General features: G+C 36.3%; 1 protein-coding gene across 1 annotated transcript in view; it reads left to right on the forward strand.

Moving 5' to 3' along the window:
• Positions 1-15,796, forward strand: part of FAT4 (FAT atypical cadherin 4) — an 893,394-nt gene that overhangs the window by 775,346 nt on the left and 102,252 nt on the right. Inside the window, exon 11 of the mRNA XM_044061699.1 lies at positions 1,477-1,784. Coding sequence (XP_043917634.1) covers positions 1,477-1,784 — 308 coding nt within the window. The remainder of the gene's footprint in view (positions 1-1,476; positions 1,785-15,796) is intronic.

Raw genomic sequence — 15,796 nt, forward strand, 5'->3', positions numbered from 1 at the left:
ATCAAAGGTGCTTCAACAAAGCATTAATTTAAGGGTGTGAACACTTATGCAACCAGTTTATTGTACGTTTTTTTATTTTTTTTATATTTTTCCCCCCTAACAGATTTAATTTGTTTTCCAATTGAATTGTACAGGTTATAAGTCACATTAAAGGTGGGAAAAGTTTTGAAATGATTTATTGTGGTCTCATCTTTTTATATCACAAAAAACTGGCATTTTAACAGGGGTGTGTAAACTTTTTACATCCACTGTACACTTGAAAAACAGGACTCAGCAATAACTTTTAATGTTCTAAAGTGGTCAAGATGCAAAGAGTAGAAGGAGAGCAGTAAAGATAAAATCAAACAGAAAAACAGAGCGGGTTACATACTACTTTTTCTCTCCTGTTGTTCATTAATTTTGCAAATGAAATTTCAGTAAGTGATCTTCTGTAATAATTCTGAAACATAAAATGACGCAGTGAAAGACTCCAGCTAGTTTTCTTTTATTCTCTATGTCCCACTGATCTCAGAGGAGACTGAACAGCAATATACTGCGATTAAACACCACTAAGATATAAGAACAAGCAAATAGCACCATGGTATGCTGCTTTTGAACGAATAACAAAAAAATCTGCTACAGCTCAAATATGTCAAGGCAAAGCTAGCATATACTCCTTTAAATGGACTTTATGGATTAAGTTTTCTTCCATTAAAACATAGATGAGGAAATACTTGGAGGTAAGAGTTATGTGGAACAGAATATGAGAGGTTATAAATGCACAGCTTGTCCTATTCTCTTCATAAATGCACAGCCTGTCCTATTCTATTCCACTTGACTGCAATGCTTCTCTTACAATATAATCTGTAGGAATAAACAGGCAGATAAAGTAATGCAAGCCCATAGGTACCCAGGTCAGTTTGGAGAGGCTGCTCAAGAATAAAGAAAGCTTTTGATGAGGATCTACATTTAATAAAATAATTCAGGCTGTGGTTAGGGTAAGAAGACTGCAAACCAAAACCAAATACTTTTGTGTGCCCTTATTTCAGGCTATCATATTCTATGGGACATTGCTTGAAGGTCCTGTAATTAGCACATTTTAATTCACATGGTAGTAGTGGTTTCTCACTCACCTGTTACTTTCCAATTGTAATAATGCAAGGCGATGTATTACTGTAGATCAGTGAATCATATTGTAACCTTCTGTGATGCCCGACTGAAATCATATAACTAAATTTGATTAGTAAACTTTACAAAATAGGATTAAGCAGACATGTAACACCTATCGTATTGTCCTCATAGATTAGTTCAAGCTTTAGGATGCATTTTCTAGTAAAACTAAATTTAAACTGAAGTGTATAGTTTGTTAATCAAGGTCATCTTACAACTAATGTTAATTGCTACACACAATACTCTGTAAAAGAATTGTCTTCTATCTGTTCCTTTCCATTTAAAGACCTTTACTAACCTTTCTGACAATTTATTTTTTTCACCCAGGTGTTTTTGGAAAACACTGTGAGTTAAACAGCTATGGCTTTGAAGAACTCTCATACATGGAATTCCCCAGTCTGGATCCACACAACAATTACATATATCTTAAGTTTTCTACCATTAAAAATAATGCTCTTCTACTTTATAACTATGACAACCAAACAGGAGAACGAGCCGAGTTCCTTGCTCTTGAAATAATCGAAGGAAGAATGCGATTCTCATACAACCTTGGAAGTGGGACATATAAGCTAATGACCACCAAGAAGGTTTCAGATGGGCACTTTCACACAGTTATTGCAAGGAGAGCTGGAACAGTGAGTAATATTTCACACTTGTACTCTGATTGTAGATGTTTCTGGAACACAGTCCAACTAATACAAGGGCATTTTGCCAATGTTTTAAGTGATACTTATACTGTTAAGTGTGTGGTTAAAGGTTGATTGTGCCAGGATATGTAGTCTGGATAAACATTTTAAATATATCAGAGAAGTCAAAGAAACATGTTGCATGTAAGAGGTAATGTTATTTTCATAATAACTGGCTTAATGCAGCATATTACAAACAGCATTGTAGAAGAAAATTAAAAACACCGTGGAACTGAAACTTATCTCTAAATGTGGCTGTAGTGAGACAGTACTATCACTAACAACCTCTGTAAAGTTTTATGTTAAAGTATAATTTACCTACAACTGTAAACCTAGTTTACCATTTCTCAGCAATTTTATAGCAAAATAATATTTACTCTGCCTTCTTAGCCGATGTTCTCATAATTCTGTGCAGAGTTACTCAGTCCTTTGTTGGGATGGCAGATTTTTTTGTCAGGGTTCCATTCATTTGGTCTAAATTCATTTGTTCTCATTGTAGATGTTATGCATTACATCAGTGTTTATTAAATAGAATAATGTATTTATGTGGCCATGTGTATTTAGCTTTGTGATAGTAGTGTAAGTGAATCTTGCATTAGAATATGTATGATGTGATGTGTGTGGTCTTTGCAAGAATGCACACAGTGGATTATGGGAGTTTGTCGTTTTCCCCACTGTTGTATAATCTGGGAGTCAGGATATGTAATTAGCAGGGGATGTGAAAGGTACAGGTGCACTTGTCCCCTTCAAAAATAGTTTCATTTTTTGTTAGTGTTGTTTTAATTGTTTTATTAGCTTTATATTAAATGGTTTTAGATGTATTGAATTTATACTAAGTGAGGTTAGGCATTTTGGTGTAGACCTTTTTATCACAGAGCAGGCATAATAATGGCACATACAATGTAAAAGTGAAGGTGTGTGAAGACAGGAGCCAGTAATCATTTTTATGGCAGGTTTCAAATTAATGGTAGCATTTTCTTTTAGAATTCCATTTCTAAGTAGTTTTCTTATATTTTCCAAAACCATACTAAGTGTAGTCTGAACCTGTTGATATGCATTTTTCATGTGTGTTAAAAGCCAAGGTAAACCAGATTTGGACTTAGCTTTAATGGTTTCCATATGTCTTGCAGTATGACCTTACTCATCCAAAACAGAAAACATGATCTTTGTTCAATGAATTTTGTACCCAAAATCACATCATCTAGCAGGCCATGTTACTGCACTTCTATACTGAAATCACAAAATCAACACCATAGAAATTAAGATGATATTATAGTATAATATTGTTCGAGTTGTTTACCTTTTCTGTTTGTTTGCTTACTTGTTCTAGTTTGTTGGTCCCTTGATCTGTCCAAGTCAAGCATAGTTAAGTTGTTTCCAAAAAGGGATTGCTCAGAATTTGTTTGAAAATTATTATTCAACATTTATTTTTCCATTTTTCTGTTACTTTAATTTTGTTTCCTTGCATAGTCCATTATAGTGATATTTACCTCTATCATATGCCTCATATATGGAGGACATATAATCACTTCATGCAGGCAATAATGATTCTCGGGTACCTATATGTTCTAGTGTCTGCACAATTCTCATTGCAGTAGTCATGGCACATTACTGAGGTTTTCCATATACAGTCCCTCAGCCATCATTACTTTGCAACCAGCAACAAGATGTGCAACATGAATCACAAAAACATTACTGAAAATCAAGAAATTCTGATCATATGGGTTCATCCAATGCCAAGAGTTAAGAAAGCAGAAGTAAGAAAAACAGTCTTAGAAAAAGGAACAAAAGTAACATTAATAACTGCATTAGCTACACCTAGCAAGTATAGTGCCCTGCATACTGAGAAACTAGAACTATAGAAATTAAAAATCACTTGCTTAATCCAAAAGTAGTAGGAGTAAAAACTCTTGCATACTTAAATATGTATTGATACGTATAATGTCATATGAACTGCAGAAGGAGGCAGTTTAGGGTACATTGTGCTGAGAAGAGTTGTCTTGGAAGATGTCAAAGGCTGAAGCAATACCAATTTCATGAACTTTAATCATAGCCTGTGTGATGCCCCTGCACTGGCCCAGTAATCAAGGAGCCTCAATCCTCACCATTGGTAACAGTGAGGGACGTACACAATGGGAGAATGACAAGTACACACACAGTAAAGTACAATTTCCCTTAAGTCCACACAGAGATCACAGTCAGTCTGGGGCTGGTTTCTCCCTCTTTCTCCAGATCCCCAATAAGACTCCCCACTGGCACAGCTATAGGATTAAGATCTCAGCTGAGTGACCAAGCTAAGACCTCTAGCACCTTCTCTGTCCAACCAGTTATTTGTGTCCCTGCCCAAGTAGCTGACACACACACACACACACACACACACACACACACACACACACACACACACACACACACACACACACACACACACACACACACACACACACACACACACACACACACACACACACACACACACCTGTGAAAGGCTGGCACAGGTTTACTAGCTATGCCCCCTTCTGCCCAGACAATTAGGTAGTTATCACTGCCACCAGCCAGCTCATACTTATCAGCTACCATGAGGCCCTTACAAAGGGTGCCCGATCCTACTGTGTAATGTCCCTATTATCCAAATGGTAAGTGTGCCAAGACCAAGGCTATTTAGGAGTGGCCTATACAGTGTCACCAAATACATATGAAAGTACTCTCAGATCTTAAATATGTCTCAGAAATATCAGACACAAAAACAGGTTTAAATATAGTTAATATTAAATAAAAAACAAGACAATACTCAGTCAAAATGGTAACTACAGAGTTCAGAATCAGAGGAAATATTTAACAACATTGCAGGACAGTTTCAAATGAATACAGAAAACATCTAAACTAATCTTTACTATAAAGCATAAGAACAAGAGTGCACCAATGGCTGAATTACCTCAAAAGTATTCACGAACAATCACAGCTGGTTTACCATTTATTGAAGAGAATAAAGGCAGGATCCAAAAGTAAAAAACTGCAGTCCTTATATACAGCTTAATTGATGTACTTAGACAAGTTAATTGCAAACAATTAAGGTAATTGAAATTAATCAAAGCTGAACTAACAACAGAAATATATAAAAACATCACTTAAAAACTGACATATAAAATAACATTCGCATCTTCACATGGATAAAATGCATATAATGCTTGTAAATAGAAGTTAATGTTTTAAGGATCGTGCTGCCAAACATGGCTTTAATGTGATTTTATCATTCAATCCATAAATATGTGCTTGCAACCTCACCACCCATCTGTTTTCTATCTCTTCTGACTTGTTCTTAAAGTTGCCTAATCTATGTGTTCTCCGAAGTTTTTCTAATACTTTAAACCTGAAGAAATGTCTAAGTCTACTATCAAGTATGTGTTGAGCCAGAGCGGTATTGGTATTTTCTTTGTGTATAGCATAAATATGATTAGTTTAAACTTAAAACATTCTTGACACTGAGCTAAATAATATCCTTTGAACTTATAAACATGCCCAGTGATGGGATGTTTAAAAGTCTGATCATCATCTATGTATTGGCATTAAATGTGCCTATTCTATTGGACCTGTTGACCTCGTCTACAGTGTTGTCATAACATAAAATCCTGTTAAGAGATTTCATATTCCTATAGGATATATTAGGTTGATCACTCACTAGCCGTCTAATATGATCATCATACATAAGCAACTTCCAGTTGTCGCTAATGATACACTTAATATATCTATTCCTATTGGAAAAGGAGATAGTGAGCCTATTCTTAACCGCTCTGGTTGTGATCTGCTTAGTATGTGGCGTTGAAGAAGAGAAATCATGGTCCACCCTGTTGAAAAATGGGGTGCCTTTACCCATTCTATGTTGGTCACTCATTGATATGGCTCCCTGTACCTCTGCTGTCTTATACCCTCTGGATATGAAGTTATTAGCCAGCTTAACTGTATGTTGTCTATAAACGTCATCCTGTGTGGTTAATCTGGACAATCTCAGTGCTTGATTATCAACTACATTGGAATACACATGGCGAGGATGCATGTTGGTCCAATGTAATAAATTGTTCCTCCAGCATGATTTTCTAAACAGTTCAGTGTTAATACCTGTATTTGTCTTAGTTAACTTCACATCTAGAAATTCAATTGTATTGCTAGAATGTATTGATATAGTGGACAAATTCTTGTAATCTTTCTTCTGTTCCTCTCCACACCAAGAACACATCATCCACAAAATTACTATAAAATCTGAGATGTTCCGAGTAGTCTGAATATGCCAACACCAGGTTTTCCTTTGTAGGTAATATGCTCTATCATATAACAGTACATTATTCTCAAGAATAATTTCTAATAATAATGTCCATCTGATTATCAAATTATTGGTAACATTTTTATCTAATAAAAATAATCTAACATATTCAATTCCTGTCTTGTTAGGTATGGAGGTAAACAGGGATCTGACATCTAGTGTGACAAAGAGATCATTTTTATCGATGGGTTCTAATTTATTAAAACCAGCCAAACTTTCAAGAAAATGTTGTGTGTCCCTCAATATATGTTGTGTTTCATTAACAACAGGTTTGAACATTTTATCCAAGTATATTGATAATGGTTCGGTTAGCCCCCCTTGCTTGAAACAATTGGTCTCAGTGGGGGGTCCATTAAATTCTTGTGTACCTTTGGAAGTCCCCCTGAAAGTAGGAACCAATGGATTTTCCACAATAAAATACTTGTATAGCTCAAAATTAATAACATTGCTCAATAATAAGTCATATAAATGTCCATGCACATTCTTAATTAACATATTGAGAGAACTACCATTCAATGTTTGGTACGTCTCACTGTCTGATAACATATACTCTTCTTCTTCTTTTGAATGGCAGTGGAGTTTTATGGTGTCGAGTTGCCAGCCCAACCTTCCACAGAAGGCACAATCCACCTGCAGCATGTCTTTGGGATGTAGGACATGCAGACTGGCACCCCAGCTGAGGATCGAACCGAGAACCTCTTCTGATAACATATACTCTATTTTATCATTATACATCTCCTTGTCCATCACCACGATGGCTCCCCCTTTATCTGCCTGTCTAATTACAATGTCCACATTGTTCTGTAAGCTTATGATAGCTTCCTTCTCATCTTTGGTAGTATTATAAAAGCTATTGTTGTAAAGTTTATGTAAGTCAAAATGCATCCAACATAGGATTATGTGGAGGCATGAAAGTGGAGGGCTTCTTAAATTCTTTGGTGTTATTGCTATCATATTTATCATTGTCTCCAAATAATAATTTCAACCCAATGTTCCTTGTGAACAGTTTAATGTCCATTATGATGTCCGCTACATCAATAAAACCAGAGGGGATAAAACTCAACCCCTTATTTAAAATAGATATTTCATGCTTACTAAGCACGTACCTGGAAATGTTGAGAACTAAGTTCTCTGTGTCGGTTTCAATGCCTTCTGCCTGTTGTTGGGTGACCAAGTCCTTTTCTCGAAGGACTTTATGGGTGTTCCAAAAATCTATATTCAAAATGCATCGATAGTTGGCTGTTTAACATCCTTGTTAGCTGTAGCTTCAATGGCAAACAAGACTCTCCATCTGAATGGACGATTGCCTCAACAATGACCTGCTGCACTGGATAGGTGCTGGCCTTCAAATTCCTTGCTTCTTGTTTAGAGTGCCCTGATTTCAAAGCGTTGCTGGTTTCAATGTTAGAATGTTTAAAACTCCTGTCCCTCCAACTTTCTTTTTTATCCTGTAAGGATTTACTTTCAAATGAAGACAACATCAACTTCAAATCGTCATGTAAAATCTCCAATTCTTTAGCATTCAGTATTCTAATGAGTTCTGCCTCCAAACTTTTGATCTCAAGCTTAAGCACTTTCTCCAACTGCTCATACTGCTCTATTAATATTTTTATGTAAGCAAAACTTGTTTCAAGATTGAGCTGCTCAGGAAGTACTCTTAAGCCCCTAGGAACAAGCTTGAAACTCAGGCAGGCCTCCATGTGTAGCTTTTGCCATTGGATGCTTTTCAACTTTTGTAATTTCGTGGTTAAAATAATGTCCATGTCATGTTGCATTCTATTTCGTTCATCATCATTATTACACAGCTCTTTCGTTGACAGTTTCAATAGAGGATTATTATTCATCTCTGTAAAATCCCTTAAATTAAATGCTCCATTGGACTCAGAAGTTTGTATCTCAATCAGTGATGTAGGTTCAACAGCCATGTCCCAGGCAATAAAGACAAAATCAGGAACAAAATGAAAGTTGCCGGGTAATATTCACAGTCAATCCAAAAGCATAAGAACAAGAGTGCACCAATGGCTGAATTACCTCAAAAGTATTCACGAACAACCACAGCTGGTTTACCATTTATTGAAGAGAATAAAAGCAGGATCCTTCTTCAGACTTCAAAAATTACCCAAAAACTGCACTCCTTATATACAGCTTAATTGATATACTTAGACAAGTTAATTGCAAACAATTAAGGTGACTGAAATTAATCAAAGCTGAACTAAAAGCGTATCCTACTAAAAACACATAGTGCAACAGAAATATATAAAAACATCACTTAAAAACTGACATATAAAATAACATTCGCATCTTCACATGGATAAAATGCATATAATGCTTGTAAATAGAAACATGGCTTTAATGTGATTTTTATCATTCAATCCATAAATATGTGCTTGCAACCTCACCACCCATCTGTTTTCTTTCTCTTCGAGGTCAACAGGTCCAATAGAATAGGCACATTTCCCTGCCGTTCATGCAACCAATGCCAATACATAGATGATGATCAGACTTTCAAACATCCCATCACTGGGCATGTTTATAAGTTCAAAGGATATGCTGATTGAGTCTATTTAGCTCAGTGTCAAGAATGTTTTAAGTTTTTAGAGACATTATTTATGCTATACACAAAGAAAATACCAATACCGCTCTGGCTCAACACATACTTGATAGTAGACTTAGACATTTCTTCAGGTTTAAAGTATTAGAAAAACACATAGATTAGGCAACTTTAAGAACAAGTCAGAAGAGATAGAAAACAGATGGGTGGTGAGGTTGCAAGCACATATTTATGGATTGAATGATAAAATCACATTAAAGCCATGTTAGTTCAGCTTTGATTAATTTCAATCACCTTAATTGTTTTAATTAACTTGTCTAAGTACATCAATTAAGCTGGGATCCTGCTTTTATTCTCTTCAATAAATGGTAAACCAGCTGTAATCTTTACTATATTCCTATCTATCTCTAAAGAAATACTATGCCTCAGGCTAACAGAAACTTAACAAAATGTAGCATTTCTGTGTGAGAAATACATATCTCTCAGAAGTTTGCCCAGAACTGGAAGTTATAAAACTAACAGTTTTACATTTTAAACCTAGTAATTACTTTTCTTTTTAGACAATAGAAAAATGTTTAGCTCTAGACATTGTGTCTGTTTCACTGAAACTGAGAGATAACAAAATCATAAAACAATCTCAACTTATTTTCTTGAAGTTTTGTAAATTAACTCTCTGTGTTCCAGCTTCTACTATTAAAACATACATTTTCACAGGTATATAGTTTATATACATTTCTGTTCTTTTCCAGTAGGGTACACTGTGGACACATCCTTGAAGCTCAGTACTGTACAAACCCTGTTCAACACACACTTCTGCACCAGTAGTTTAATATACGCATAACATATAGTTCTCTTACATTTGTAAGACAAGCATATGAATTATATTACTATTCACAAATGACATATGATTATTTACAAAATCCCAGACAGCTGGGCTGGCAGTGTCACATTTCTATATAAATCATATTAATATTTTCAAGTGACATATAATTATTTACAAAATTCCAGATAACTGAACTGGCAGTATTTCCCTGGTGTCACAGCCTGTCTCAGGAATGTGGTCCATTCCTGTTAAGGGGTGAGAAACCCTAAACATTTGGAAAAAAAACCCACGAATAATGGTCATTAGGCACAGTTGCCCATTTTAACTGTACTTAACCATGTGCAGAACTATAGTATTTACTGCTCATATGTTAACAACTTTCACATGTGCTGCACTGCAATTTAAAACACCTTGTTACAAGCACAGCTTCTTTAAATAGCATTTGGGTATCATTTTTTTTCTGTTTTTACTTACAGAAAAGGTAAGGACAATGTTTTCATCTTTTGTGCTGTATACTGTTTCAGTATTTGCTCCTCTGCAAGTCATTGCCTACCTACTCTTCATATTTTGAAGCACACTTGCAAAGTGCCATCTGTGTGTATTTCTACCCAGTGACAATTTTATCCACAATAAACATGAAGCGATATGGTTGCCTTTTTGTCGACTTTTAAGAGATTTGTTGTTCATGGCTAAACAACCAAACCCTCATTTTTTTGAGGTTATTTCCTTTTCCCTGAGGTACAGCAAACCTCAGAGTAAACATGTTACAGGGAATGGCATTGCGTTTGTGTGGGATTTACCCCTACAGAAAACAGAAAAAAGTATTTCTTATGACTATTGTCTAATGATTTGGCTGGAACCAGTGGCATCATTTCACAAATAGATTACCTCTATACATCTCTATCTTAATGGTTACAAGGACATATTTTTCAAGCATTCTGAAACTATAAATCTGGTTCTCTAGTTTACAAAGAATGTTATACCTATATATAATCCATGTATTATACCACTTCTGTTTTCTTTATCACTTATCACCCACCCCCCTGTCTCCAGACATACACAGAAATATGTATGTGCATGCACAGTGGCACACATGCATACAATGACTCACACAGATATACACGTATGTACTTAGACATGTTCTGCACAGATTTAATTAACTAAGGAAGTATCTGACAATAGATAAGTAAAGAACCCGACTGACCATGGCTAAAAGGAACAGACACTTTAATAGCAAAAACAAAATAACAAGATTAAGCACTTTTGCGATCTTTGTGATCGCTTCTTCAGACTAAAGTGCATAACAACATTACAAAATTGAAAGACTCAACTAACCAATCATCTTACAGAAGCAATTTGTCTGTAATTATTAGGACACAGTTCAATAAAAATAGTAAACTAATCCTCTCTGTCTCCTCATAAAAAAACTCAAGCACATTTCATAATCAATATTGCTTAAAAGTTAATAAAATCAATACGTAATGATGAACAAACATTAATAAAAATCTTAAACGGGAGATATCTGAAATATCTAAGGGGTCATAGTTAAGCCTACAAAAGGTTTTAGTGTTTGAGTGCTCTCACTTTTACAAATCCTTAGTACAGCAAAAGTGTTGTAGGCTGTTGACCTGTTTTATTCAGTCTTCCCTGCCAGATAGTACAGGACAGTGGCTCTGCATGCATATAGACAGACAGGCAGATATACACATTTACACAGACCCTCAGGTATTCACACACCACACACACACACACACACACACACACACACACACACACACTGTATGCAAATACACGTTCATGTACACACTCATACACAGGAGCACAGTGCTCTGGCCTACTGACCTGGATCAGCAATCTGAGCAAGGTAAGTGTGAGTAGCTTTGCCAAGCTCAGACTCTCCTGTATTCATAGGTGTAATGCAGCTAACTGCTACATGTACATGCACTTTTTCTGCACTGCTTTGCATGGATTTTACAGATTATGGATATCTCTACATCACTGTACTGTGTGAGAATCCTTATAAAGCAGTGTACTGAGATGAACTGCACCCACAGACTACCACATTTACATGTGGCTTTGAAAAGCCTTGCTGTTCAGTACCCCAGCAATGCACAACTGTGTTGTAAGGCTTTTATGAACCAGAATTTCCTTTCATACTATACAAAGCTACTTAAGCAGCTTTTTCTTTTTTTTGTGTTTGTATATTACAAGGTCAACTTTCAAATGCTTACATTGCAGAAGACCTGCTATGACACTGCTATGGTATGAGCTACTGTATTTTAAAAAGTAAACTTTTTGTCTTGCATTAGAAGTGTACCAGAGGTTGGATGTGAGGACTTAGTTCCTAACTTAACAACACAAGCTGCCAGTGTTTCTTAGGTAGTTGTTGCCTTCCATAGCTTCATTATAATATGGTTCTGTGTTGCTTACTTCTACTAAGTGTGATGTCAAAAGTGCCTGTTTGGTAAATTGTGCACTGTATAGCTTGTTGGACGCCATGCCAAACCATTTTAAGGATGTTCTAGGGAGTCAGTTAATGGAATTGTTATAATCAGTCAATCAATCAACCAATCACTCTGCCTGTCTGTTTATTTATGTTTGTTGACAAGGTTGTCCAAGTTGATTTTGATGGAGGTTTAGGAAGAAAAGTGTTTTGAGACACATAAACAACATAAGCATCTATGACTTATGTAAACCTGTGTTTACTGGAGGAACATTCTGTGCTTCCAGTTGCTTGTTTCTATATACCTTTTGACCATGTTCTGCATCATATACTCATTCAGAACAAGGACATTTGGGACACAAACCTAATGTTTATGAGAAGAGTGAATTTTATAAATTCATAAAGATTATTTCCATAACTCCCAAGTAATCATGGCTAATTATAGGAATTACTCATTCAATAATGTAATTTCATCCCTTTCTACGAGATGCTACAGCCTTGTTGGTTGTTGTAGTTAAGAGGAGGGTGCACACAATCTCGCATTACTTCAAAGGGTGAAAGTGCTTAGTGAATGTTTATTTTCTCGATCAATAAACTGGTGCAGTGTTTTACACAGTTTGTGGATTTATCCTCTGAAGTTCTAAGTCGTGTTACCTTGTGGTACTTTTTTTGTTTTAATCTCACATTACTACTTGCAGAGGAATGTGATGGCAAAGCCCTCCACCACATGTAATAAAACATACCTTGCTTTATACTGCAGGCCTGTGGGACTGTTCACCAAAGCAATCTGGCACACATCACTGTGAGACAGGCAGAGGACTGATTATCTGAGAGATGTGGACAACGTAGGATTGATGTCACTGTTAGGCCTAGAAAAAGATCATTATCTCAGGTGTTTCTCAGGGCTACTTGTTTCAACAGTTATTGTATATTTACCCAATGGATTTACAAATGGAGAACTAAATCTACTATAGAAAATATACAAATGGGTTTCAAATAAGGCCAGTACTGTTAACTAGTCTGAGCATTAACTTAAGCACAAGAAATACCAAACGATGTGCATACATGGTCAAAGAGAACTGGTTTGTTAATAAACAGAACAGAGAGCTTGCAGTCACTTCTGGTTTGGACCTCATCCTAAACTTGCAGTTTGGGAATGATAACAGCCGAATGTGTCAGAAGTTGCAACCCTGACAAAATAATGGTATCAAAATATGTCGTAGGTTCATAGATTCATAGGTTCCTAGGTAAGTACTTTGCTAGCTGACTTGCAGGCCATTTAAAGTCTAGTCTGTTTCTCTTTTTGTGCGCAAAATAACCTATCCCGTTTGGTTATAGATTGGCTGTACCCATCCCATAGTTGATATATATATATATATATATATATATATATATATATATATATATATATATATATATATATATATATATATATATTTATGTATGTATTATATATATTATATATGTGTGTATTACCCTTAATGAGAATAACTGGGATTATACCATAGATAACATGAGGGGGCTCATGCATACCTCTCCACCTCTTAGTGCAAAGAATCTGGGCAAATCTTCACAGAATGGGGGGGGGGGGCAATGGCCCAAAAATAGGGGCAGCTTTTAAATATTCCTCTTATACACTCAGGAAGTTACTAGACTAACAGGATTTGTGTTAGCATGCATTTGTCTGAAGGATATGAAGTCTGAAATACAAATGTATATCATTATTTAGTGACTTCAATCCTCAGATCATCCCAGTGATTTGTCAGAAAATCACAAATTTTATGAGAAACAGACCAAAAATATGAGGCAAAAATCTGGACAGTCTGTGAATATCTGGACAGTTGAGCGTTAAGGACTCATGAATGGAATACAGCATTTAGCAACTGCTTGTCTCCATTAGCAGTATAGGAGGCAGTCGTGGGGTACATTTTCAGTTTCCCATCCATAGATCTATGTTCTTCTTGAATATAAACAGGGATGAACTTTGTTTTATGTGGATGGGGAGTCTGTTCCATAGGAGAGGTACCCTCTGCAAGATATAACTGTTCCTCCAAACCATTCTGTTGATTTTGCAGAAAAGATTCACATCCCTAGATTGAATAATTCTGATGCCATTTGACTTGCTGATATGCAGTAAATCCATCAGTAATGGATCAAATATAATGACAGGGCTTTGAGTTGGTCTATGTAGAACATGTTTCCGCCTTGTGTCCTTTTAGTATTGCATCTGTATGGGTGTTCCAGTTGTTACATGCGCCTAGGCAGATGTATGCCAAGGGAGGGCATTATATTCAATGATTGGTCTGATGAGGGCTGAATAAAGAGGGACAATGATATGCCTAGATTTAGACACAAATCCTTTGTTTATAAATTGTGCAATGTAGAAGGACCTTCTTACAACAGTAAACACATTTTGATCAAAAGTTAGGTCACTCTACCACATAAGTTCTCAAATTCATGCAACTTGATCAACTCTTAGGGTTGCATTGTCAATGTGGTAGTTCCCTGGGGTAGATGACTTCCCAAAGGATGCAATAATGGATTTTTGACATTCAGTCTATGATTTTGGCACAGTTATTTATTTGGGGCAAACCTTCTTGAAAGATGGCTAAGTCATTTATGGATTCAGTGACTGCTCCTAGCTTGCAGCCGTCTGCAAATTTAATCAGCCAGAGCCCTTTGTTATTGGCTTTTACTCCAGAAAAGGAGATGCCAAACAGGAGAGTTCCCAGCACAGAATTATGACTAGTCTCTTTGTGGCGGTAACTTCTGTGAGCCAGTTGGCAATCCAGCAAATGACATAGGGGCTTATTCCCAGTTTATCTAGCTTTTCTATTATGCTTGAGTGGGGAATTGTGTCAAAAGGTTTGGCCAGGTTAACGTATGTGGTATGTACTGTTTTGCTGTCATCCATTGTTTTGTTGACCTTTTCAAAAAAATTCACCAGGCTTCATAAGGATGACCTGCCCGTGATGAATCCAAACTGAGATGGCTCCGGTGTTTGGAGGTTTCCTATGTCCTAATTAATTAATTCAATTATATGTCTTTCCATGGCTTTGCATATGAGACTGATCAGACTTATGGGTCTGTAATTACCTGTATCTGTAGAAGGTCCTTCCTTATGCTGGGGGATGACTGTACCTGTTTTCCATTCTGTTGGTACAAAACCTGTACAGAGGTTGAAATTGGACAGTGTTGTTAGGGTGTAGTTAAATCATGATTCATGGTGTTTAACATGCATCCAGGGATTATGTCAGGACCCATCAATGTAGTATTTTTAGGTTTTGATAGCACTTTTAGGACTTTGTTTTCGGTGATAGCTGGAGGCAAGTCAGTTTCAGGTACATCTTGAGAGACAGATGGAAGGGAGAGAGTGGTAAAGTTAGAGCTAAATGTATTGGCCAATAAGTTTGCTACATCTTCCATCACAGTGTAGGTAGCATTTTTCACAATCATCTCAGCTCATTGCTGAGTTGTGCTTTTGAGATTACGAAAATAAAAAAGCCTTATTCATAGATTCAGAGATTTTAAACAGCCAAGTTTTCCCAAAAGAGTGATGTTGTCCTGAATACAAATAGGACTTTGAGGTCCAAGCATTTGTAAGCTACCTCTCTCCATAAGGGACATGGGTGCCAGACCCATTGTAAATTTCTTATTCCCTATCCACTGGTCTAGATTACACTTAAATTGGGTAATAGACAAACACAGCTTCACATAATGGGAAGCCTGTTACATAGGAGGGGCAGTCTGTGGGACAAATATCTGTCTATCTAGCATATTCTGTTTTAAGTCACAGACAAAATTTGGGTCCCTAGACCTTGTATTTCTT

This window comes from Protopterus annectens, chromosome 2.part0 (assembly GCF_019279795.1).
Source record: "Protopterus annectens isolate FY-2018-M chromosome 2.part0, PAN1.0, whole genome shotgun sequence".
Classification (NCBI taxonomy): Eukaryota; Metazoa; Chordata; order Ceratodontiformes; family Protopteridae; genus Protopterus; species Protopterus annectens.